Here is a 26,418-nt window from a genome sequence, read left to right as displayed (position 1 = left end):
ACAGAGGCGGAAAGATCGCGGGGTCCGCGATGACGGGAACGATTTGAGAACCATCGTAGAAACATTTCCAGGGCGCATGTCAGTCTCACAGTGGAATACCAAACGTTTACGGGGGCGGAGCCCGGTTCAGTCCGCATGGCTTCATCCACCCACCCCCCACCCCCTCCAATGCACCCTCTTTCTCCTCGTTCCTCGAACAATAACCTTTAACCTTATCTTACTTAGGCGTTAACTTCGGCCGAACTTCCAGATACAGGTAAAGTTCATTCGACTTTAATGTTTCTGCGCGGATTAACAACCCACCCCCCTTCTCTTCCCTTCTTGTTCGGAGTATTTATTCATCGATGGTTGCAAGAGTATTCTACGGGAATATGGGACATCCTCGAGTCACAACCTCGTTTCGTCTTGGTGGGATCGAAGGTCGACACTTCGTAGCGTGTACAGGAAAATTACGCGGAAATTGTTAAGAATCTTCGTTTTTGAAAGAAAATTTTGTCTCACTACCAAACCATAAATATGATACTTATAAGGATGTATTTTCAGCCGTGAAGAAAAAAGGTGTTCCACACCGGAGTATGTAACTACATAAAAGAATATTCAACCAACTGATCCGGCATTGCATGTACCTATGTACATATTCTTTAACATCTTCTTCACATCATGAATCTATTTTGAAGTTAGAAAATGCAAAATTGGTTTTTTAAAAAAAGGAAACTTTCTTCGTGTACAAAATTGTAAGAAACATGATTTCTTGAAACAATATAATTATAAATGTAGAGTCGTGCTATGGAGAAGATGTTAAAGAATATTGTACATGCAAAGCCGGGTCAGTTGGTTGAATATTTTTTTAAGTTACACACCCCGCCATGGAACACCCTTTTTGCTCACGAACTGCACATAAATCCTTATAACTATAGTATTTATGGATTTATCGTGAAAATACAAATTTTTTAATGAGTTGACGTGTACAGTTTGCACTCTCAGGCAAGCCATGAATTACAGAAAATTCCAGCCACCCTATTATCAGAAACAACCAGTGGTTTTTAAAGCAGCAGAGTGCACTCTGCATAATTATTTGTAAAGAATATCCTGCCTCTGTCGACTTCATTCACAAAATGATCCTCGAAGATAGAGTGACTCACAAGTTTGTTCACGGAGAATTCTATTTGAAAATTAGAAAAATTGCAAGAAATGTGATAAAAGTAATGATAAGGAGAATATGTAAATGGACGTTGACATGTAAACAAACGTGTTATCCACTGTATCAAAAGCATCCTAGGGAAGCAATCACCTACTGCCCAAGCGAGCATTTAACGAGTCCAGACAGATCTACAATCCGTTTCGCCTTGTTCTTGCTCACAGTTTAAGCCGGAAGAGTGTCAAGTAAACCGATCAGCCCCCCCCCCCACCCGATTAATGTGATTTAAACGTCCACACACCCTAAACGAGATCACAGCCTGTGGTGGTGGACCCTGTGCGCGTTGGACGAAGACCGGGCCGCGAAGGGTGGAAACGATTAATCCGTGACTTTTCGTTCCCGATAGCGAACTGCCCCGCTATCCTTGGCTGGTGCAGTTCAAACGGGAGACGAGGGTGTCCCAGCTGTCGTACGGGGCAGCGGCTGCACGTACAATATCACCCCGTGGCTTTTGGGGGGATCCAAGATGACGGCCCTTCCCGTCGCGTTATACCCTCCACCCACCCTCTCTCACGGAGGAGGGGGGATTGGTTACCGTCCTGGCGTCAGCTTGCGAGGGAAGAAACCGAACGGCTGACCCTGCTTGCCTCTAGTCGATCGGAGACCGACCAGGGAAAAAACTGTTTCATCGACATTTCGGTTATTGGTGTATCAGCGACACCGTTTCTTGAATCGTGTGGCTACTAGATTTGAATTCAGCTTCTTGAAGTCTACACGAAATGATGTATAATAAGTCATGAAAGAAATTTAACCACTTATTATAACGGAAAAACCCCCTTTTTTTTCAATGTCAAGTTTTTAATATCGTCAACAGTTTCGGAGATATTCGAGCGGGTCAATTTAAAGGAGACAGTATACAGGGTATAATTTTAACATTAAATACCTCGTAAACCATTGATCGTATGCGGTTGGAACAAGTACCGTAAGATTCAAAATTCCAAGCTCCACTGTGCTAAACCTCATTAAAGTCGGCATCACACCTGGGAATGGTCAGTTCTAATGAAGAAAATGCAACAAGCTTCGATCACATTCGTTTTATTTTATTTTTTTCACTTTATGAATCTTACGGTCTAGATTTTACATAAAATATAATTAATCGTTACAACTGCGCATAATATATTCATTAACGTCAAGAAAAATATATTGCACGTATGCTACATCTTTCGACGCCTCGCGTCCTCGGTGGCCGGTAAACCTATGGAACGTTCGTTAACGCATTCACGGCAGGGGGCGGGGGATGCATTTTCACGTGCTAAGCTCCCGTTCGACGATAGACCGTGAAGCCCCCTTGGGTTTCATCCGTGAAAAACGAAATACGAATCTTCTTGAGGAGAAAACAAGTAGGTACTTCTTGGGAAAAATGGGTCTTCTCGGAAAAACATATTTTCGGTCAATCCCTTCGACACTCGAATTTTTCCGCAAATTCTTCCTTCCATTTAAATTCAGAAGTTCGTTAGAGAACAAACCTTGGACAATTTCTTAAGTTACGCCCTTCCAATCATCGATAACAACAGGGGCAGTGTCCCATTCCATCCGTATCATTTGAAATATCAAGTTCCTAAACTAATTCTTCTAACACTGAATTCTTGTCTAGTTAAACTAATACAATATTTTTATCATCGATTTTCCATTATTTCGAGGCAAACCAAGCCCACGATTTTTCTGGATGTTGTAACCGGAAAAATACACAGAATAGAAAATTGTAGAATAAATATTACAATATTGTCAATGATATGGGGAAATGGGAACACCCTGTATCTTCAGTTTTAGAAAAGTCTCAAATCAGAAAGAAATAACCTCGTCCTCGCGGAGAGGAGAAGCAGAAGCCACCCTTCATCTTCAGATTCCACCGAATTACAATACGGTTCTGTTTCTACGTACTGTTCTAGGTAATCTCTCAGCACCGTGTCCATAAATGTGCAAAGAGTACAAAGTTCTTCGAGAAACGAACACGGTAGAAAGATCATCAAAAATCGTCTCTTTGAGAACAGTCGCAAATACATCGTGTGAAAAAATAGTCAAACTTCTAACAAACGTGTCTCAGCCCCGTATGCCAATCACACACCCTGTACACAAAGTCTCTCTCGAGTTCGCCTCCCCAACCACTCGTCCGTAAAAATATATACATATATATGTATGTTTGTTTGTGTGTGTGTGTGTGTGTGTGTGTGTGTGTGTGTGTGTGTGTGTGTGTGTGTGTGTGTGTGTGTGTGTGTGTGTGTGTGTGTGTGTGTGTGTGTGTGTGTGTGTGTGTGTGTGTGTGTGTGTGTGTGTGTGTGTGTGTGTGTGTGTGTGTGTGTGCGTGTGCGTGTGTGTGTGTTTGTGTGTGTGCATATATATCCAGTTTATTTACACGCGTACAAATAAATAAATTGCGTCATACAAATACTTACTAAGTATAACGTTGTCTATGCAAGAATATATCTCTAGGGGGGAGAGGTAAGTTCATGGTTCCATCGAATACATCGACGTAACATCTATCGTTAAACGGTACACAATTAATACATTTACAAACATTTTCTTCATCCACAGAATAATTGTGATTTTTGATGAAATTTATAGATTAGTATTCCTTACAAGATTATAAGGGATGAGGACAGATTCGGGCAAACGTCTAGACAAACAGTTTTGCCTGAAACGGTCATTCAGAATCAAATGTGTCAATTGTCAAGGGTACTCGCGCACGTAGGAGCTAAAAAAAATACAAAATCCATTTTCATTTTTCCCAGGCGATTGTAAGCTTTACATATGGAGTCGAGAAAGCACGATCATTCCTCTTGAAGAGAATCTACATGGTTTCAATTTCTGAGACGCAGCACCAACCCCTCGTTTCCTCGTGCTAATATCTGCTGGTCCTCAAAGGACCGTGGTTTCTCCCTTTGCTGCACACCTTCGAGGGACACTCTAATCAAAACAGACGATATTTATCTCTTTGGAGAATTCTCAGCCATACCTGTAACGGATAACAGAAAAACGACGTGAGACTTCAAAACCGTGAGCTCTTCTTTTTTAATTCAGAAAATAGTAACGAGCATCGCAAAGTTTTTCTTGTTTTAATACTTTTGAGAGATTTGGGTCTGTGTTGGATCCACACTTACCCGAAGAATTCGAATAATGTAAGTCTATTTGGGCGGGAGACAGAGGTTTGGCTGAATCTACTGTTTCAAGATCAGACCACTTATTCTCCTTAGTCACAATTTGTATGATAAAGATTCGTAAGCCTGACACATTCCTTCTACTACTGTTTTGCAGGAACAAGCTCTAACCACCACAAGAAAATAATAAGAAATAATTATTATAAAATATATACTTATACTGTGTTACAGTACTCAAGATCTTGGTCTATCGGGTTATGGCCACGTGTATCCAAACTCACAATCCATCTCTCTAATAATACCCTTAGGAACTTTCTTTAGCCACAGTAACTTTTTCGAAATATCATTCGGTAAGGCAAACGATAACTCTCCTCGCACCCATAGATAACCATTCAAGTCAGTAACAACAAAAGTTCCGTCACGTTTTTCAAGTTTCATCAAAAGCTACCTAACCTGTAAGACTCCAAAAGCCAACAAACGCCACAATAAGTACGCCATCGAGCCAGAAATGATCAAGAATAACATTCACAGTGAGTGAGTGTGTGTGTGCGCGCATGACCGTCCATATTGGAACGAGAACGGGTCACACACATGTTACGCAATTAAAGCGCGTACTCATAAGACAAGGGATATAATCTGGACGACACGCAAGGATAACATTAGACGGAGCTGGTTTTCGGTAGTGGCTTCAGCTTCATTTCACGGCGTTGTTCGTGGTACTCTTGGAAACAGGGCACTATGCAGAGATTCGCTTGGCACTCTGGACAATGGTACTTCGTCTTTCTGCGCAGTATCCTGCCGTGAGCATCTATCGTGTTCCAACAGTGATTGCAGCCCAACGCTGGACCAGGACGCAAGACGGGACAATGACCGAGTCGTTGGTCACCCATCGTCTCTCTGGAGTCACGACTCGTCGTCTGAAACAAATTCGAACACAATTCTAAACATCCAACTGCTTGTTAAACGTGTATTATACCTGGGGCCACTACGAACAAAGTGTCAAGAGGTGTCTGTTGCGTGCCTGTATCACTTGATCATTATTACAAGCAGAAAGGAGGGTAATATTGAGCTACAAACAGGTGATCAAATTTCAACTGGAATGCACGATCTTCTTTCAGGCATTTAACGGAACACCCCTTTGCGAAGTCGAAAAGGAAAATTAATTTATTGCCCTACGGGCTAAGTGAATAATCAGACGGGAACTCAATCATGCATTCTTCTGTTGAGTTAATCAAAGGACGATCAGGCATTCAAAATTGAACACCTGAACCTTTTCAGACCTCAACTTTCTTTTAAGAGTAAAGAAAATATTTGATTACACATTTTAACTCAGTAGTCTGTTTAGTATGAAAAACTGATAATTTCGGTGCTTCACCTGAGGTGAGGAGGAGCTTCTTCTTAATTCGGAGGTCTTCACTCTGAGTCCTGATGTCGATCCACCGGTCTCCGTGGAGGAGGCAGTCGACGGCTCCTCCAACGGGTCCTGTTCCATTTTGATGACGGGCGCTGGTTCGACGACAATCGACGGACTAGTGGTCCTCCTGGGGAACTCTGGATTCGAATGCTGTCTATGAATCCACACGTTACCGCTGGTTGACTGTTGCTGGCTGGACAGCAACGGATGGGAGTGTTGTTTCGTCAGATAGGACGGTTGTGGGACCGTCAACAGGTTCGTTGAGGTGGTCACCGCCGACAGACCCGGTTGGTTCGCCAGGATCGGCGGCTGGGGCGACGGCGAGGAGATTCGCGGCTCTTCCCAGCTTCTCGATTGCTGCGGTAGATTCAACGTCGGCGTGGTTACGTGGATGGACGAGGAGACGATGTGGGGCGAGGACATCTCGCTATCGGGGGACAGGTGATTCGGTTCCTTCTTGATACGAGGCTGACGCATCAGGAGACGGCACCTTTTTGGACCCGCTGGTCTGCATGTTACTGGAATGAGAAAGAACTTCAGGACACAGCTAGAGTTACGATAACAAGAAAAAATCGAAGCTCCCTTTGTGAGTTGACCAAGACTGAAGATTGATGAGACCACTTTTAGATACAAAGAGTAGAGCACGATTCCGAGCCGAGTTGCCGAACAATGTTCACACACAGAAGCGAAATAGTAGCTGTGGGTATGCATATACACACACACTATACTCTGAGATTAATATGCGGGCACAGATAATTTGCATGTCACATAAACTGATTTTCTCATGTTTCCGGATTCGATAAAGTAACTATACCAGGCCGTTGTTGTCCTTATGTTGTGGTTAAAGAAAACTTTATTTTTTTCATTGACAAAGTTGCTACATAAATAAAGATCTAAAAAAGACGGATATCTTAGGTGAACGATGTTACGCCCATAGCCAGAAACAACTTTGATTGATTCTCTCTCATCGCGTTAGATTTTCTGTTTCTTTCTTTTATTAAAGACGTGTTATACATAACATTGACACAGTAAACTCGCTCTCCTCTGTATATAAAATTCGTACCGATTAAACTAGTCCCTCTCGTCCCGGCGACGATATGCCTGCGCGCGCGCGCGTGTGTGTGTGTGTGTGTAAAGAGTGTGTATACATTACGATCAACATTTTTAACATCCTATATTTACCTATTACTTTGTACAAGGTGTAGAAAAAAAAAGAAACGACAGAAACGGTGGAACACAACAGGCTCGATGTATTTTCATCGAAATATGAAGGTACTTATCACGAGATGAATACATCGAACGCATCGTGTGTAGAACAAAGATCTACTTAATGTTATTCGGTTTGTGAATAGCATATAAAAAAACTCGTGTGTTTCAAACGAATGAACGTAACAACGGCACGGAAGTTCGTCAAATTGTAAAAAGGTTTTTTTCTTTCGCGATTTAATTAAAATTTGTTTTACAATTCGACGACCACGAAAGTGTTTCCTCGTTAGTTTATTTGAAATGTGTAAAAAGGAAGACGATAACAAATTGCCATTTTTCCCGGATGTTAAGTACGCTCGAAAACTACGAAAGTCGGCGCGTCGATTTTAAATGCATTATTTTTCTGTATAAATCATGCAACTAAAATGATTCTTATCCGCGCGATTGGTGAATCAATTACGATGATAGTCACATCGTTGGTCGGAATTTAATTGCGGCTAGTTAAGTGCTAAACAGGATAAATCCCTCTTTAATTAATTCTAGTGTTCTAAGTGTTTATAAATTTTACAGCGATTCCTTGTTACTCACAACGTAACAGAACGAAACCGTTTTATAAATAATTCCTATGTTGGAAAAGAATCGATTTAAACTTTAAACGAACTGACAACACTTTTATGTCAATTAAAATAAGGTTGTCGGGTCGGCAGAACTGTTTCTCAATACATGTATTACTTTATTCGTTTTCGTATATTAGTAATATAAGTATACATGTTACAAAACAGTTTCTCGTACGTATTGCACTTGTTAATGCACAAAGATAAAGATATCTCTGGAGAAACACGTGTAGACGATCGCGTATTTTACAATCCGAACTAATCGCAAACTGTATAAACTAAAAATTACCGAACAATTGCTAACAATAATTTTTTACTAGACCTCAAAAAAGTCTTTAGTCGACTTAACGTTCAAAATCCCGCGGTTTCTATTTGCGGAAATCTCCGCATTTAAACTTCTCATCATACCCTGTAACCTGTTCACCTACCCACCTAATGTATCAAAGAGAATAATAATGCTGAACGTGCATTCAGCGTAAGAAAATAATCACAAACAAGTACGTTATTTGAACTCACAAGTTTTTTTGTTGTGCAATAAATTAATTTTCACAGTTGTGGTTGCACTTCGCAAACCAGTTGTAATACATGTATTGACGAGGAATCGTGTTCTATTTAGCTCTGTTCGTAGATAAGTAATCATTTATTTCGATAGGATGTATTGAAGTGTGTGCAAGTACACATGATATATTTGTCTAGCTAATAATTTCATATCACTACTTTATTCACTATGTACAAAAGTGTTACGGTGCCGGTGTGTCGACTCGAAATTGGTCGAACAAAATCGAGTCATTATTCTTTTTTGTCCCATGAACGCAAATACGGCTGTTTCACACTAATGTTAGATTTTAGTCGAAGTTTTCGCAAGGATCGTGTGTGACGATAAAAATGTTTAAAAAAAAAAAAAAAGAAAATATTCGATACTGTTTTGTCCTATGAACATCTTAAAAAACGAACAAACGTGCTCTATCACATCGTGGTACTCAAATTCTGAACGATTACGTTGTTCCTATTAAAGGAACCTCGTACAGAACTTGATTTGTCAGCCGTCGGAAGTTTCGGCAGTGAACAAAACAACTAACATAAAACGTGTTGTTGGCATGCTACATGGAACTCGTTTAACAATTTTTAATTCTTAATTTACAAATCGGACACTTAGTTCTTAGAAATTACTTTAAAAAATGCTCAAGCAACAGACAAACTTTTCTACCGGTTGTCGTTAAAAACAGAATACGAATGAGTTCCACTACCAGACACAACAACGACATCTTCCGTTACACGCGTGTACCCTAACGTAAAAAACCTGCGGTGTACATATAAAGTATGAATCGCGATTTCTTTTCCTCATTCAAAATCTCTGTGTTATTTCAAGCTTCTTATAGGTGTACATTACGAACTATACAAAAACGTATCTAAAAAAAACCGTGTTTCTCTGCATTTAACACTTCGCGTTGCATGCGTATCTTCCTCCCTCGCGTTTATCACACTGTTACTCAATAAACACAGTTGACACGTTTCCGCGGTCAATTTGAACCATCGGCGATGCAACGCTTCAATAAAACACGTATCGATATCGGATGTGTGATAACAGAACCGATATGCATTATCGACGGTACACACTCGGTTCGTTGAACATGTGAATGCATTAATCCACGATCTGTCGAGTAACTGTACAACACCGAATGAACATTCGATTCAACATCACCGTTTCACGTTCGGTTCACGAACACGAAGATCTTAATACTTTTCAAGCTCGTCTATACAGTTGATGGGGGCGCCGATCGTGTTCGGGCAGGCTCACATCGCGTTGTAATTAACGCCGTGCAAATTGATCGGCATCGTGGTGCTGGGCAACGCGTAATCCGTATGCCTGCTATCGATATAACCGCTCAGCATCGTATGGGGGCTGTGAGTGGTCAGCATGGTGTGCGTGCTGTGGGTATTGTGTGTACTGTGCGGCGTAGTGGGCGGTCCCATTGGTGTGGGACTCTGCGAATTGACCGGCTGTGCGGACTGCGACGGTGGCGGTGAGGAATTGACCTCTTGTTTGACCCGCGACTTCAAGCTCGGCCGATTGTTCGGGTAGCCCCGTTTTTTGTACTCCAGCCACAGCGTTCGATTGTTCACACCGAACATCCTGGCCGCCTTGCAGAATCCAATGCCGCCGTAACGTACGGCGTCCAAAGCTCTGATAAAGTTCTCGTCTGCCTGCGGATTCGTCGAACGTTTCCGTTTGATCGTGGTCTGCGGACTGGCGCATGGGCTCTGGCAGTTACTCGGACACTGGGCGGACGGTGACGGTCCGCCTGACGACGCGTGCTGCAGCGTCCCGTGCGAGGAGTTTGGGTAACTCGTCAGGGCGCAACTAGAACCAGTCGTGCTGGTACCAGAATACTGATCGCTGATGCTCGAGGAAGCTGTTATTTCGGGCGTGGTAAATGCCGATGACGCTTGGATCGACAGATTCGTTTGACACGAGGACAGAGCGAAACGTGGATATGTGTGCTCCATAATAGTCCATTGCAATCCTGTGGAACAGACCGGTTCATCGTTGGTCAGAGCACAGGAATTAATTTCAACTGGCTATATATGTATGCTTGTTTCATTAAAAATGCGACGATAGATACTAGTTATTGTGTGTGTCGTGTAGTATGTATGGGATATATACTTATATAGAGAGAGAGAGAGAGAGAGAGAGAGAGAGAGAGAGAGAGAGAGAGAGAGAGAGAGAGAATTACAGAAGAAACTATATTCGAATAAGAAGAATCTTATGAAATGATATTAAATTGTATCTTGTCGGATTCTACCAGTGAAATGTTACGCATTTGTAACAGGTATTCAATCGTAACGGCACAAGAGTGTTGGTGAGATAATCGATTGATTGAAAGGTAATTCTGCCATAATTAAGTTGTTTTAGAACTGAATTGTCGAATTCGAGAAATGAATTACCTAGTTGGAATGAAATGTAATGCTTTATGCTACGGTGTGTATAGAAAATAAAAAAGGAATAATGCTAAGCTGAAAGCAGAAAAGAATGGAAAAATATTTGTAAATCTATGAAAGTAAATGGTATATGTATGAATATATCGAGGACAGAATTGTGGCATGGCACAGATACATTTTAAAGCACATTATCTTCCATATCAAATATAGGAAAAGTGTATGACTTTGTTGAACTGAAGGACAGAGCAAGGCACACATACACACTCGACAATGTTAAAGGGCCGATTTGACTGTCCTCTGATGAACATTATACATTGTGTGCTATGTATCTGTGTACCATGATGAATTTCATGAATAAAACTAGCCTTAAGAATTTGCACAATTAATTTTCATCTTTTTTCCTGAACTTTCGCTCTATTTTCATGTCAAACGTCTGTTGATTTTCCTTGTGCAGTACATTTAAACGCATCTGTGCCAGCATATAATGTGTGTAAGTTTTGTTCCTCAACATGCAGTTTTAATACCCACCACACTTTGTGTAAATTGCACTTAACTACCAAATTACGAAGGTATTTGCGTGGGAGATATAAATCATGCATTGTTTGGTACCTATTGCAATACTCTTCGAAGACTGAGTAATGTTCTCATATGTAATTATTAACTGTAATCCTATATTTGTACAATATATTAACACTTAGCCAACCGCGCGCGAAACGCCGATTGGGACATCTCCCCATTCGGTTGGCTAAGTGTTAATAAAAAGTGTTACAATTCTTATCTTTAACAATTTTATACACAATATATTACTCATTGTACACCTTCACATGACTGCAGTCACAAACACTGCATAAAAATATTTTCTAAAATCGCCGCTCATAGTCTCATAATTATCAGTCATATAAGAAACATGATCTTTGCTTCAATACTTATATACAATTGGACCATAATTCATGCAGCATAAAAAGAAGCAATAATTTTAATTAGCATAACATCAGTCTTGTTTATAAACACTAAATTTACTTCAATGTATATAGGATCTTTTTTTTTTACATCATTTTGCAACCCTGATTAAATCAATATAGTTACACACATGACAAAAAATTACTTACCTTGATGTGCAGGTGGTTGCGAAGAAATTGAACTCTGTGCTACATTTCCTCCTGATTGTTGACTTACATCTTGTATTGAACCATCACTTTGCGCTGGTGTGGTAGCTGAACTGTTCTCCATGTTACTCATCTGAAATAGATTGTACCATTGTCCACCTTCATCTGCTCGACGAATGTAAACACAAAAGCCAACATAATGTACTTACAATTGATATCTGATCTTCATCAATGCTGCCTTGAGATTCTGTATTGGTATTCACAGGTCTCCTGAGGTTTTCACCAACTTCTTGTGACACTATCAGAGGCTCTGGTTTTACAATATTGGTGGCAACTAAAGTGATTTCATTAATCTCTTCTGTCTTGTCACCAGACCCAGATGTCGATCCTGTGGATGATTTCCTTAATCTCTTCCTACGAAATGATGGTGACAATGGAGATGGACTAGGGGAACAAGAGTCTCCACGATCTCCTCCTCCAGGCTCACTGCTACCACTAGGCCACTTTGTCAAAGATGGAGTATGCATTTCTGCTAATCCTTTGATTTTTAAGCTTTCTGCAGTCTACTCAAAGAGATACAAGACAGTTATGTTACTAATGTTTTATTAGATGGATCTAAATAAAAAAAAAAAATTTGAGTCACCTTTATAATTGATGGCAACTGGTCCTGTGATATGTTTACTTCACCATAGTACATAAAATCAACCATGATCTTTAGATCGGAAAATTTTACATCTTTTAATATAACAATTGGATGCTGACACGGATTAACAGTGAACAGTGACTGAAAGTATGTACTGCACGCAGACAGTACAACTTTGTGTGCCTGCAGCTGCCTGCCCTCAGCAGCCAGTGTCACATCCACCAGTGTCTCATTGTTCAATAAATTTGAGAACACCGAAATGAAATTAGGCTGATGATTGTTCCACCGTAAACAGAACTGTTGCATCGACATTTTAATAGATTGGTGAATATCCAGGAGTTGTAACTACACCTGCAAAATCATTAATTGCTTAGCAAATCGTATGCTTGACACTCTGTAAACAAAAGGAAACAATCCAAAAACAAAAAGTGATTTGTGACGAGCACGCAATTGTTGATGTTCCAAAACAATTGTAAACATAAAAACTAATCGCGGCAAACGGAATATGATTCCTATCAGCGATTCGACAGGATTAAACTTAATTGGAAGACACTCTTGTCATCGACAGAAGCTCCGATCGAATTTATGACTTCACCCCGCAGTCAGACGAATTGTCATTCCCATGAAACATACGAGCCGACCGTCGAATTGACGAGACGCGTTGTGCAGAGTCTTGGAACACGGAAAATAGAAGAAAAATCTCACACACACACAAAACACACAAGCACACACACACACACACACGCGCAATACGGTTACGATCCTTCGGCGCAGAACAAATATATTTAGACTTGCCACGGGGATGATCGCGAAAAAAGAGACAAGCGAGTTAATAGAATTGCTCACTTGGTCCGTACAGGGGGTTCCTCGAGGCGAATAAAGCGTTGATCGAGGTGCGTTGATATAGTTATCAGCAGGCCGTTTCGAAATCCGTCGATCCGGTCTTATAGTTTTATTAGGAAAAAACAGAGTTCACTCGCCGCCGCTGCCATGGATTCGACGAAATTTTCCACAACAGACTCCACCAGTGACGCTTGTGTAATTCACAAATGACGTCATAGACAAAAATGACGGGGGCTAAGACGACGCGCGGCAAATCTGGCCGAGAACTCGTGCCGACGTATATTTTGACGTATCGCGAAAAATTTCTCATGCAATCGACAAATACAAGATCTTATCAACGTGCGTCCTTAGAAAATCTAACTTTGATCAATATAGCGGCCACGCGATAGTGACATCTGGCGAGGATCTGTCAAGTACTATGACGCTATATCTTTCCGATGAAATACTTTTCATGCGGAAGCACTCCTTTCGTTTACGTATGTTAGTACGTGCATATATGTATATATTTTCTAGGGAGGAGGCATGCACGCAGGATATTAATATCATTTCTGTTTGTATAAATAGTTAAGGAGCCGTATAAGATGCCGTGCAAAATTGAAATGACCAGTGTTTATTGAAATTATAAGTATTTTACTTCATCACAAAGAGTATATCATATTACACTATGTGGACACGTTCAATAATACAATTGGATATATTCCATTTCACACAGTGCGATGACGAGGATTTCTATTTAGTCGATTGAAATTAAATAAATAATTATAAACTTTCGTCCTCTTTCTCTCTTTCTGTATCTCTCAGTTTGATTCATATCGGATGTGATCTTGAGAGAAAAACCAACGGTTTTTTTTGTACGTATGTATGTGCTATGAGTAGACCGCGAATATTTAGCATTTATAGAATGATTAAAAGAGTTTAACGAGGTTTTCCTTCCAACTTTCAATTTGATGTAATCTTGGATGTAGTAAACAATTAACCCATAAAAATTCGTATTTGCCTAAATATTCGCAATCTAGTTGTGGGTCGTGTATACCGATCGATTCAGAATGTACAAATTCGCTTTTTGAGGCAACGCAGAGCGTGGTCCGTCGTTACGCCAGGAGGAAAATCGTTCTGTTAAAACGTATATAGATAGGTATGTACTCTTGCTATTGCAGAGAAATTCGTGCGATGGTTCTTTGCGGATTTGTATTCGTTGTATATAGGAATTATAAAGAAAGTATAAAATAAACGAAACATGACATGTATACATGTATATAAATACTGAGGTATTGTATTGACAATAAAATTGTAGAAACGAGGTGCGTGTAGATCCATATTGCCAGTCTTGGACATCACTCGGACATACAAGGAACTCAGAAATTGAATTTCATCGAATCGCGCTTGAGGAACGATACACGGGTACAGTACAAGAACAAGAATTACTGTAATCTTTCCTAACTGCGAATGGACCCTTGTTTTGGGGGTTGTACTTATTGTTAGATAACAATGTTAATTTCACTCGTCAAAGTTCTCATATAACAATCTGTTATCATAAATTTGGATATAGCGATGCATAGTGTTTCATAAAATGTGGATACATCCATAAGTGAAAGATCATAACCCCGTTTACGAATTTAATTCGAATCTCGATTCTAGTAGATTCTTCTGAATCGCGGGCCAATATTAAAAATGTTTATGTACTAAATTCCCCTTTGTAATCGTGTCTCCATTTTATGAAACACCCTGTATCTATAAATTTCTCTCGCGAACCCGATTTCTATTAACCATCATTTACTTTAACACGCTGTTCCTACAATGTATTAATGAGCCCTTCATCCATCTTACAATGATTTAAATGATACAAAAATAACTCGTTAATTATTATGCGGAACTGAGTCGCAAAGTCTATAGATAAATTATGTAAATTATGTACAAAAAAAAAATTATTATGCGGCGGTTACGACGATTTCCACATTGAATCGGACATCCTTGGAAAAAGCCTTTCATTTATTTCAAAAGAAATAAAGTCATATATGTATATACACATACATATACATATGTACACATCATTACTATTCGCTTTTTAACACACCGAACCGCTTAAAAGTACATGCACACTGATCGATAAAGAAAGTACACAAGGAGTAACAATGTCCGATTCAACATGGAAAATCCCTTCTAACGATTTAAACGCAACGTAATACTTAAATACTGTGCACGAAGATAGAAAAAGAAAAAATATATATATATATTGAACACACACACACGCGCGCGCGCGCGCGCACACACACACACGCACACACACACACATCAAGGAAATTGATTTACGTTTAGACAGAATCGAAGTTCTGTGAGGAGCCGATAAAACACATTCGAACACTGAAGTACTTGGTTCTCTTGTACTCTGAGAAACGAGAAATTTTCAACAATACTGTGTCAGTACAGTAGGCTTTCGCTGCTAGGCCGTGATTTAGTGACCAGACTGTGTAAGGCTCGTATTTCGTTCTCCGTAAGGTTCGGAGGCCCGAACAGAAATTCCCTGCGAGAATTCGGATTGGACAGGAGATCCTGCATGTTCTCGTAGGTTAGCACCAGATAATGCAGAGACGTTTGCGTTAAATTTACCTTCCTAGCTAACGTCCCGGTAACGTGAACATCGTCGATCCAGAAGTACGGTTCCCGCTGAGCTTCGCGATACAAAAGGAATACGCTATCGGGTGAATACAATATAGCCCAACCGGCACAATACGCGGGATAATATCTACCGGGATACTCGAGTGGGGAGACTCTCCATTTCGAGCGCCAGGATCTCTTCACGGTGCCCACGGATAGGAGGTCGCAGAGGATCAACCGTCTGGCGCCCCACGGCGACAGATCACGCGTCAAGAAATCCAACATGGCGGGTATATGAACAAAAACATCGTCATCTAATTTTAGTATATATTTGGCACCTGAAACAAAAGAAACAGAGTCAGTTATAATTTGTCAATCCCCCGACTATACTCTAGTTCACACGAGCTCTTCCTCGACCTCGACCCCGTCTGTCTGTGGATACACAATACACTCTCGGGACCAACCGGTAAGATGGGATCATCACTTTTTATCCGAACCATAACTTACTTGGACAATGATACGTAGCCCATTTTAACGCCATCACATGCTTGTACGTCATGTTCCGATAGACATCGAGAAAATTGCCTTGTATCAAATCTTTGTATTTCCTATTCTCCCCTTCCAGCTGGGCCTGGTACTCGTCCGACGAGCCGACCAGAAACAGAAGCGCCACGGCCGGCGTGTGTTGACCCCACGTCTCACGTACGACATTCCGTTTGAGAAGATTCTCGGGCGCCGAGTGTACCAGCATCAGCACCAACGGACTCGACCGATTGCACGGATCATGGTTGATCGTGAACCTGAAGTCCTTTATATCGATCAGGGTCGATCTGTCACCGAACGGAAGCTCGTTCAGCAGATACGGCTGCGCGGACGGTGTAGCGTTCCCCGGGAACAGAAGTAAATAACCGGGTGCTGTGGCGGCGCTGGTATACCGGTTTGTGGATCCGGAGAACCCCTCGATGTGCAGCCAGAACGAGAAGCATGCAGTCAGCGCCAGAGCGACCACAAAAATTAGGGTGCATGGCGACGAAGCGGAGGTATGAAGCCGCCGCTTATCCAGCATACTAACGAGACCCTCTCATCTTACACTCTTGATGGAAATGTTTTATCGGAACTTTGGCAGAGGGTGATAAGATTGACCCTATCTGATAAGACAACGTCCAGTGCAAATTTCCTGTGGAAGAACACACTGGACAATGGAAAGAGACCATGTATGTAGGTTTCAAGAGGGTACGATGACACGTTGTTTGTGGGATAGGGACGTCGTGGTATGCAAATACACTCGGGGCTAAAGAAACATTTATAATAGATAGATGATCCAGTCAATATGGCAAGGACGGAGCTAATTAAGCTTTTATTTTCCTTTGGAACCCGATAGAGCCCCAATCAGGATGAACAAATTCCCGGACGAGGCTAGCTCCGATAAATTCATGAAAAATTTACATTTCTCAATCGATCATTTTCACGCGTGATATGTAAAAACTGTGGGAAGTAATTTTTCTCTTTTCAACTTAGACACTAGTGTTGTGTCATTCATAGATTAATATTTCGAACGCTGCTAATCACTTGAGGTGTCTTATTGTATAAGTATAAGTAGTTCGATCGCATGGCGAAACATGTCACGTGTCACGCTGATCACGCAACGAATTAATTCGTTCGAATCCCGATCGATCGGTCGATCGATCGATCAATCGACAGATATGTTCATTGTCTCTGCGATATCATCTTAATTATAAATGAATGTTACGTACGGTGTATTGGAGGTATCTCGCGAGTGAAAGTATTAGCAATACGATTAACGATTTTCCAGATACCTTGAACTAACGGTCTCGCGTCACTTTAAGGAACGTGTCCGTCTCTTCACAGAGTGGATGTTAATATTCTTTCGTGTCATCGAACATATTTAGGTGTTTATACGTATCGAATCAGCACAGACATGTACCGGCATCGGTCCGGTCATCCGACATTCTTGCGAAGAATATTTTCTCAGACACGGTCACGTGCTTATCGTACACTTTCTTTTTATTTTATTTTCAACCTTTTTAGTCAGTTCAGTGATTGCGTCGGAACGGTGCCGATACGAAACTGTTCTGCGTCGCGAACACGGATAATATACCGAAGCTGTAGATTTCGCACAGCCCTGCAATAGGACTGCGGTGGGCATTACCCGGGGAGCTTGCTTCCCGAATACGCGACTAACCGACAACTGTTCGGACGTCAGCGTGCGCATTGAGTGCATTATCAATCGGTTCGGAAAAATCATGTTTATCAACTGATATTATCGACCTATTAAAAGTAGTGTCACTTAGTTTGCCCAAGATCGGAACGCCTACTTTTACTATTTTTGTCTGATAACATATCGAAGGTTCAAGGAACGAGGGGAATTTCCAATAAAAACGTCTCATACTGACATCGATGATTTAATCTTTTCACACGGTATTTATTCGTATCATTGATAAATAAATAATAAATATAATCATTTCCTCTTTTCATCAGTTATTTGAACGAGTATCGTAAAGGTTTTACCTGACGTGTTATCGCGTTTAAATTTTGAAACATAATAGTTATCTCACTTTTGCCATCTTGGACATCATCGGTAGAATCGACGGAACTGTAGCGCGTAATCGAAAGTAAACACAACTGAGAGGGAGTATTTTTGGACCGTGGGTTTTAGCATAGAAACAAACACACAGTCAAGTACCCAACACGTGTACAGTCCTCTGAACGTTACATGCGTACACGACGACTTACGACAGTGGCGGCAAGAATTATTTGATCGTTACTTCGGATGCACTTTAATCGCTTACAGGCATACAAAACGGAACGTTTGCTGCACTTTGTATCTTTTAATATAACCCCCGACACAGAAATATCAATATTTGTATTTCTACGCGATAAAGACATAACAACGTGTGCGTTTTGATAATAGCACCCCCCCCCCACATTACAGTTACAATATTGAAAGACTACAATACTTTACAGTGATAAATGGTAATAAATGGAAATATTACATACGTTCGCAACCGTGTATATTACTTCGTGCGTACAAGTGTATGTATATTGTTGTGAGTGATAAGTCACTATAATTTATTTTATCCCCACTTGTCCGGGGAAAAATGAATTGTAAATTATATTAACATAAACAGGTGTTTCTACGTCAGATTATTTTTCCATTCGTTTCGTTGAGTCACACGAGTCCTTCCCTACGTCTTTCAAACATCTTCTGTGTAATTAATCGTTAAGTAGTTCTAATGTATTTCGAAAAACGAATTATACGGCGACTAAAATGCGGATGTGAACGTAACAACAACTTTCACCGTTGGTATTTTATTTAAAGTAATTCGAACGTGGTCAAAACCTAATTCTCCCTTGAGCCATTATAATATTATTCGCGACAATTATGGAAACCTGACTTTACCAGTTTACAGTACTGTCTAATATAGTATAACGTCACAGAAAGTCTGTCCGACGGAATGCGTTAAATAATTAAGCGGGGCAGTGTGTACAACCAAGGTTTAAAAACGTCGTTAACTTTATCGGTCTCTCTCTCATCCAATGTCACCATTGAGCGGTGCACATGCATACTATTAACCGACAAGCACTACAGAAAAATCATTACAATGCTGAATGAATATTTCATAAAAGTGGAGTCGCACGACAAAAGAATGATTCGAATGTGACAGCGACATAAGTATTCAATGTCGATTATTCGTAACCAATAGACAACAATAGATGTTTGTAGACATTCAAATTTTTCACAGCACTTTTCGAAAACGACAGGCAAACGGAAAGCGATTTTCTTTATCAACGGTTCCATTATGGTTGAAAATGGAGACATTATTTTTTTATACACATTTATGGTTTCTATTCCATTACATTTTATATGCTCTAAATACGTTGTAAACACGTAAATACGGCCATGTCGGTGCTGTTTTTAAACTTCAGTGTTTACAAATTCGAATAAATTTCAACGACGTCTGAAATGTACCGGATAATACAGTAAAATGCAAAGAACAAGAAAATTCTTGAAATGGGCGGTTGTTCGTTGGTAAGTGGATAGGAAAGAGTCAAAGAAAGATAGAAAAAATGATAGTCACAACTTACATGCAGTGAAAAACTTTCAGAATTCCTAAACATCCGCCGCAACGGTGAATATTTTCTCTTGCACATTCGGCGGGAGTGACATCGAAGCCCCCGAAGACGCCGTAATGTAACGCGATCACAGAGTGATTTGAGGTTATCTCATACGAATGTATTGTTGACGATCCGCCGTTACGTCCAGCCAGCGGCATATCACGAAGTCGTTCGGAAAAAAGCGCGACGCATGTCCACATGAGGATCTCCGCGTAGGTGTTTCAACAGTTCTGTTTCTTTTTCTTCCTGACACCCCTCATCTTTTCCTTTCTATTTGTTTGTTTAATCGAGTATCTTCACACAAACAAGAGGACTCAGACCATGTGTAGAAAAATTGACTGTGAGCAACTGTGAGGTGAAGTCAGGGGAAAACTTGTACCCAACACAGCTCAACACGGGCGAATTCCGGTTTGGTCGTGGGCCAACGAGATTAAACATGATTGTACTTTCGAAATTCGAACCCCTGGATGCCCATAGGCATAGAAATATAGAAAGCGGGCACGGTCGTATACGACTGCGGTAGTAGCTTGGTAGGAGGGGTCATAGAACCCCCGGCCTCGCGTAACATGCCCAGTGTGTGTGAGGGTGTGTGAAAGTGGGGTCATAGAACCCCAGGGGAATGCAGAAGAGACCCCGTATGTGTGAGATGTATGTACATATTTATTTAACACCAATATCTTATATTACGTATATCGTATATAGTTTATACATACGTTTATGTTTATATGGTTTACATTTTATATTAAATATTTAAATAAATACATAAAGTATAGTATTGTATTTTATTCTCACTCAACGCAGAAACAACTTTTGTGTTGGGTATCAAGGATAGGAAAATATAATCGAAACAACTAGGTATCGATAGTTTTGTTTTGATTACGAGTAAGTATCGATACCTTGGTGGTATCGATTCCACCTTATCCGTGATATGTTTCTCGGTTAGTTCGCATTTGGACAGCTCTTACACCGTTATACGGGTAGTTTTCGTCTAGACAAAGCACTCGATTTGTAGCTGGAGGAACGTAGTTTGATCCACTGTCATTGATAGTAACAATAAACAACCAGAACACTGTTAAAATCGCATTAAATCGCGGAATACCACTATTTTTTCGACCGGTGGCGCCACCCGTGGCAATTCGCTGAAACTGTTAGCCAAATAATACCGACAGGTGAGTAAAAATTCATAGTGATGGAAAAATGCGTATATCTCAGTAATTAAATGCTCAAAATGAACGACGTTAGTCTCAAATTAGTCCAGAAGACTTAATGCATCGACCCCATACTGCAGAACCCTGGAATTGGTAAAATTATTTATGCCTGTATTAACGCTGAACTTTATGTTTTGTTTTATAACATTTTTCTTCGTCACGCATTAGATTCGATATTCAAGGAACGTAGATTCGTTCTGTCTAGCTGCTGGGTACCAGTGATTACAAGAACATTGTTATAATCACATTTGTTTGAAACAGTTGACACTGTATCTCGTCATGCGTTCGCCGTTTAGTTCACTTCGGACAACGATTACAACGTTATACTGACAGCTTTCGTCTTGACCAAGCCTTCCATTTATAGCTTAAAGAACGTAGATTAATCTCCTGTCATTGAAAATAGCAATAAACGACCAGAACACTGTTAAAATCGCATTTAATCGCGGAGTACCACTATTTTTTTGAACGGTGGCGCCATCCGTGGCGAATCGCTGAAACTACTAGCCAATTATATGGCTAGCAGTTTCAGAGTTACGCCACGGATGGCGCCACCAGTAGAAAAATAGTGGTACTCCGCGATTAAATGCGATTTTAACAGTGTTCTGGTCATTTATTGTTATTTTCAATGACAGGAGATTAATCTACGTTCTTTCAGCTTCAAACTGAATGCTTGATGAAGACGCAACTTGTCCATAGAACGTTGGAACAGCTATTTAAAGTGAACTAAACGGGGTACGCATGGCGAGATACAGTGTCAACCGTTGCAAACAAATGCGATTTTAACAATGTTCTTGCGATTACTGGTTTCCAGCCGTTAGAGAATAGTAATCTACGTTCTTTAAACTTCGAATGTAATCCATGACGACGAAAACTGATGCTCGTTTAGCAGTGTAAATCCGATCGAAACCTGTGGCAAGTACATAACCACTAAACAGGCAACACTTTTCTTCGTCATGCACTACATTCGAAGTTTGAAGAATGTAGATTAGTACCCTATAACGGCTGATTCGTCTTGACCAAGCACTCAACTTGTGGCTGAAAGAACGTAGATTAATCTCCTGTCAGTGGCAATAACAATGAACGACCAGAACACTGTTAAAATCGCACTTTATTTGCAACGGTTGGCACTGTATCTCGTCATGCGTACCCCGTTTAGTTCACTTTAAAAAGCTCTTCCAACGTTCTATGGACAAGTAACGTCTTCATCAAGCATTCAGTTTGAAGCTGAAAGAACGTAGATTAATCTCCTGTCATTGAAAATAACAATAAATGACCAGAACACTGTTAAAATCGCATTTAATCGCGGAGTACCACTATTTTTTCGACTGGTGGCGCCATCCGTGGCGTAACTCTGAAACTGCTAGCCATATAATTGGCTAGTAGTGTCAGCGATTCGCCACGGATGGCGCCACCGGTCAAAAAAAGTAGTGGTATTCCGCAATTAAATGCGATTTTGACAGTGTTCTGGTTGTTTATTGTTATTTTCAATGACAGGAGATTAATCTACGTTCTTTCAGCTATAAATGGAGTACTTTGTCTAGACGAAAGTTATCCGTATAACGGTGTAAGAGCTATTCAAAGTGAACTAACCGGGGTATGCATGACGAGATAAAGTGTCAACCGTTGCAAACAAATGCGATTTTAACAATGTTCTTGCGATTACTGGTTACCAGCCGTCAGAGAATAGTAATCTACGTTCTTTAAACGGTGTATCTAATGCAAAACGAAGAAGAACCATGCCCATTTAGCGGTGTAAATGCTTTCGAAATCTTTTGCATTTGGGGTTGCCGCCTCATAAGGGGCTACGGTAATACAGGCATAACTAATTTTATTAATTCAGGGGTTCTGCACTATTGGGTCCATGCATTAAGTCCTGTGGGACAATTTGAGACTAATGACGTTCATTTTAAGTGTTTAATTACTGAGATATTTGCATTTTTCCATCACTAGAAATTTTCACTCACCTGTCGATATAATTTGGTTAGCAGTTTCAGCGAATTGCCACGGGTGGCGCCACCGGTCGAAGAAATAGTGGTATTCCGCGATTTAATGCGATTTTAACAGTGTTCTGGTTGTTTATTGTTATCATCAATAACAGCGGATTAATCTACGCACTTTCAGCTACAAATCGAGTGCTTTAGCTAAACGAAAGCTGTCCGTATAACGGTGTATGAGCTGTCCAAAGTGAACTAATTGTGGTACGCATGACGAGATAGAGTGTCAATCGTTGCAAATAAATTGCGATTTTACCAGTGTTCTGGTCGTTTATTGTTATTATCAATGACATGAGGTGAATCTATATTCTTTAGGCTACACGTCGAGTGCTTGTTCAAGTCGAATGCTGTCCATATAACGCTGTAAGACCTGTCTAAATATGAAATAAACGAGGAGTGAAACGATCCATATCTTGCAAGTTTCTGTATACATAATATCCCAGAAGATGTGTTGCATACATAGGTCCACATATGTAGGTCTATTCTATACCTCGTCGGTGGTTGTACATTTTCATTAGAGATTAGGGACCCTGTAATTAGATATTAATTTATTATTATAAATAAACTTTCTACTGCGTTTCCCTAGTCTACGCGAGACAAGACCCCTAGGATTCTATAAAAATTCGCACAGTTCATGGTTAAAAGTTCTTAAAAGTAGTTAAATACCTACCGATTTGTTACTGTCTGTGACAGATTTGGTTATAATTTAACGCTTCCGTCTATAAATGTAAAGAAACTTGCCACTAGTATATAAGAAAATATGTGTGATTCATGAATTAATATATATTTGCCTTTTTTTTAAACAGCTTCACATTATAACCTGAGGACTGGTTGCATATTTTTAAAGTATTAAAAACATTTATTAGTATTTAAAATGGTAGTGAGGCAGTACAAGGAGGAGCTGAATTACATAGAGCAAATAAATGATACATGCTGGAGGATAAAGAAAGGTTTTCAACCTAACATGAAAGTACGTACTTTCATCTAATTTCTCATTTTTCTTACTTAAAATGAATAATTCTATAGCGGACTCCAAATACTTTATGTACATTGTTATAGGTTGAGGGCGTGTTTTATGTGAATACTACATTGCAACGCTTAATGTTTGATGAACTACGTAATGCATGTAGACCTGGTGTAGTAGGAGGTTTCCTTCCTGGAATGAAACAGATTGCCAATGTGGCTGCACTTCCTGGAATTGTATGGAGATCTGTTGGATTGCCCGATGTTCATTCTGGCTATGGTTTTGCCATTGGTAATATGGCAGCATTTGATATGAATGATCCAAAGTCAATAGTATCACCTGGTGGTGTAGGATTTGATATTAATTGTGGAGTACGTTTATTGAGAACCAACTTGTTTGAGGAGGATGTCTTACCTGTAAAGGTATTATCTTATGTGTCCTTTCTTAGGCATTTTATAAAGTATATTGTATATATAATCGAATGAACATTAATAGGAGCAACTCGCACAAAGTATGTTTGATCATATTCCTGTTGGTGTTGGTTCAAAAGGAATCATACCCATGAATGCTAGAGATTTAGAAGAAGCTTTGGAAATGGGCATGGACTGGTCCCTTAGGGAAGGTATTTTCTTCGATATTTATTACAGTCAGTTGTTTTTTCATTAGCATAGTTCATTCCTTAACTCTATGCAGGTTATATCTGGGCTGAGGACAAAGAACATTGCGAGGAATATGGTAGAATGCTTAATGCAGACTCATCGAAGGTATCAATGAGGGCTAAAAAGCGTGGACTACCTCAGGTAACAAACTTATGAGTTTGTTTATTCCAAACAACAATCGTAAAAGGATTATCTTTTAGCTAGGAACACTAGGAGCAGGAAATCATTATGCTGAGATTCAAGTGGTGGAAGAAATTTATGATAAATGGGCAGCATGTAAAATGGGCATTGAAGAGAAGGGTCAAATATGTGTAATGATTCATTCCGGGAGCAGAGGATTCGGTCATCAAGTTGCGACTGGTAACAAATATATTTAGTAAATAAAGGTACTCACAGCAAAGGAACATAGAACATTTTCTTCTTTTTTCACAGATGCACTCGTTCAAATGGAAAAAGCTATGAAAAGAGATAATATTGAGACTAACGACAGGCAATTAGCTTGTGCTCACATTAAATCCCAAGAAGGTCAAGACTATTTAAAAGCCATGGCAGCTGCTGCCAACTTTGCTTGGGTGAACAGAAGTTCCATGACATTCCTTAGTCGACAAGCTTTTGCAAAGCAGTTCCAAATGTCTCCGGATGATTTAGATATGCACGTTATATACGATGTTTCCCATAATATCGCAAAGGTGGAGGAACATATGGTTGAGGGTAAACAGAAGACGCTTTTAGTGCACAGAAAAGTAAATTGAAAAATTCTAGTTTAGTTAACTATGTTATAATCGGGGCATGGCATGGATCTTCCTAAAAATTGTTTTATTCGCAGGGATCCACGAGAGCTTTCCCTCCTCATCATCCTTTGATTCCAGTCGACTATCAGTTAACAGGTCAGCCAGTGTTGATTGGCGGTACCATGGGAACATGTAGTTACGTTCTTACTGGTACTGAACGGGGTATGAAAGAGACATTTGGATCGACTTGTCATGGCGCGGTAAATACTCGTATGATGTAAATTACAAAGTAATATTGCAAGTACTAATTATAAATTGTATTTAGGGCCGAGCTCTATCTAGAGCTAAATCACGAAGGAATTTGGATTACACGCATGTCTTAAAACAATTAGAAGATAAAGGAATATCCATAAGAGTCGCTTCACCGAAGTTGGTAATGGAAGAAGCACCGGAATCTTATAAAAATGTGACAGACGTTGTAAATACGTGTCACGCAGCCGGAATTTCTCGAAAATGCATAAAGTTAAGGCCAATCGCAGTTATTAAAGGATAAAATTGTTTAAATACATTGAACGAGTGTTTGGAGTTGTTAATTGTGACTTCATAGCCGCTTGGAGTATTAACCAAGTCATAATTGTAACATCTCATCAAGGGTCTAACAAAAACGTGATTTGCCATGTTTAAACACTAAGTATATTCTACCTTTTGTAAAGTATGTAAATGTAGCGATTAATTTATAATAAAAAAAGTTTACAAAAGTACCTTGAAACAACAGACTACTTTACAGGTGTTACACGTATCTTACAGTTTCTCTTCTTGGGAAAATATCGAGGTCGCCGACGTGTAATAAATGGTGAAGCACCATTTTTAAAAATATTACATTAGCGTTTTATTAGATAAAATGTACAGTTACCTACGTTCGAAGTAAGAAAGCTATATTAGACTAATTCGTTTGACTTTACACGGGAATTAAATTCGCAGTGTTACGCTTAACAAATCCTCCAATGACTAAATAGGAAGGATAGTACAGAGGAAAATGTGTATCGAAAGAGAGTGGTCAGGGGTAGACAA

At 40.0% G+C, this 26,418-nt stretch overlaps 3 protein-coding genes across 7 annotated transcripts; 1 reads left to right on the top strand and 2 right to left on the bottom strand.

The window, feature by feature from the left end:
• Positions 1-4,952: 4,952 nt before the first annotated feature.
• On the bottom strand, positions 4,953-13,302 carry LOC107191342 (longitudinals lacking protein, isoforms H/M/V). 5 transcript variants are annotated; one of them, XM_015580359.1, is made up of 6 exons: positions 13,063-13,302; positions 12,217-12,567; positions 11,783-12,136; positions 11,577-11,706; positions 5,669-6,225; positions 4,953-5,210 (listed from the first exon to the last, which is right to left on the bottom strand). In XM_015580359.1, exons 2-6 carry the CDS (start codon positions 12,526-12,528, stop codon positions 4,953-4,955), a joined length of 1,611 nt encoding a protein of 536 aa, XP_015435845.1. In that variant the 5' UTR covers positions 12,529-12,567; positions 13,063-13,302. The 5 variants fall into 5 exon arrangements, with proteins under 5 accessions (XP_015435845.1, XP_015435841.1, XP_015435843.1 ...); XM_015580355.1 differs by lacking the exons at positions 4,953-5,210; positions 5,669-6,225 and adding an exon at positions 9,233-10,052; XM_015580357.1 differs by lacking the exons at positions 4,953-5,210; positions 5,669-6,225 and adding an exon at positions 9,233-10,052 and having other exon boundaries at positions 13,074-13,302.
• Positions 13,303-15,477: 2,175 nt separating this feature from the next.
• Positions 15,478-16,737, bottom strand: LOC107191306 (beta-1,3-galactosyltransferase 5-like). The gene is made up of 2 exons (XM_015580304.1): positions 16,162-16,737; positions 15,478-15,992 (listed from the first exon to the last, which is right to left on the bottom strand). Exons 1-2 carry the CDS (start codon positions 16,718-16,720, stop codon positions 15,478-15,480), a joined length of 1,074 nt encoding a protein of 357 aa, XP_015435790.1. The 5' UTR covers positions 16,721-16,737.
• Positions 16,738-23,640: 6,903 nt separating this feature from the next.
• LOC107191360 (tRNA-splicing ligase RtcB homolog) lies at positions 23,641-26,009 on the top strand. Its single transcript, XM_015580386.1, has 9 exons — positions 23,641-23,720; positions 23,800-23,963; positions 24,053-24,379; positions 24,453-24,579; positions 24,651-24,757; positions 24,817-24,976; positions 25,049-25,359; positions 25,443-25,607; positions 25,673-26,009. The coding sequence occupies exons 2-9, from the start codon at positions 23,868-23,870 to the stop codon at positions 25,898-25,900; spliced, it is 1,521 nt and encodes a 506-aa protein (XP_015435872.1). The 5' UTR covers positions 23,641-23,720; positions 23,800-23,867; the 3' UTR covers positions 25,901-26,009.
• The last annotated feature ends 409 nt before the right edge of the window (positions 26,010-26,418 follow it).

This window comes from Dufourea novaeangliae, unplaced genomic scaffold (assembly GCF_001272555.1).
Source record: "Dufourea novaeangliae isolate 0120121106 unplaced genomic scaffold, ASM127255v1 scaffold246, whole genome shotgun sequence".
Taxonomy (NCBI): Eukaryota; Metazoa; Arthropoda; class Insecta; order Hymenoptera; family Halictidae; genus Dufourea; species Dufourea novaeangliae.
The sequence above is the reverse complement of the archived record's forward strand: the minus strand, read 5'-3'. Positions and strand labels throughout refer to the sequence as shown.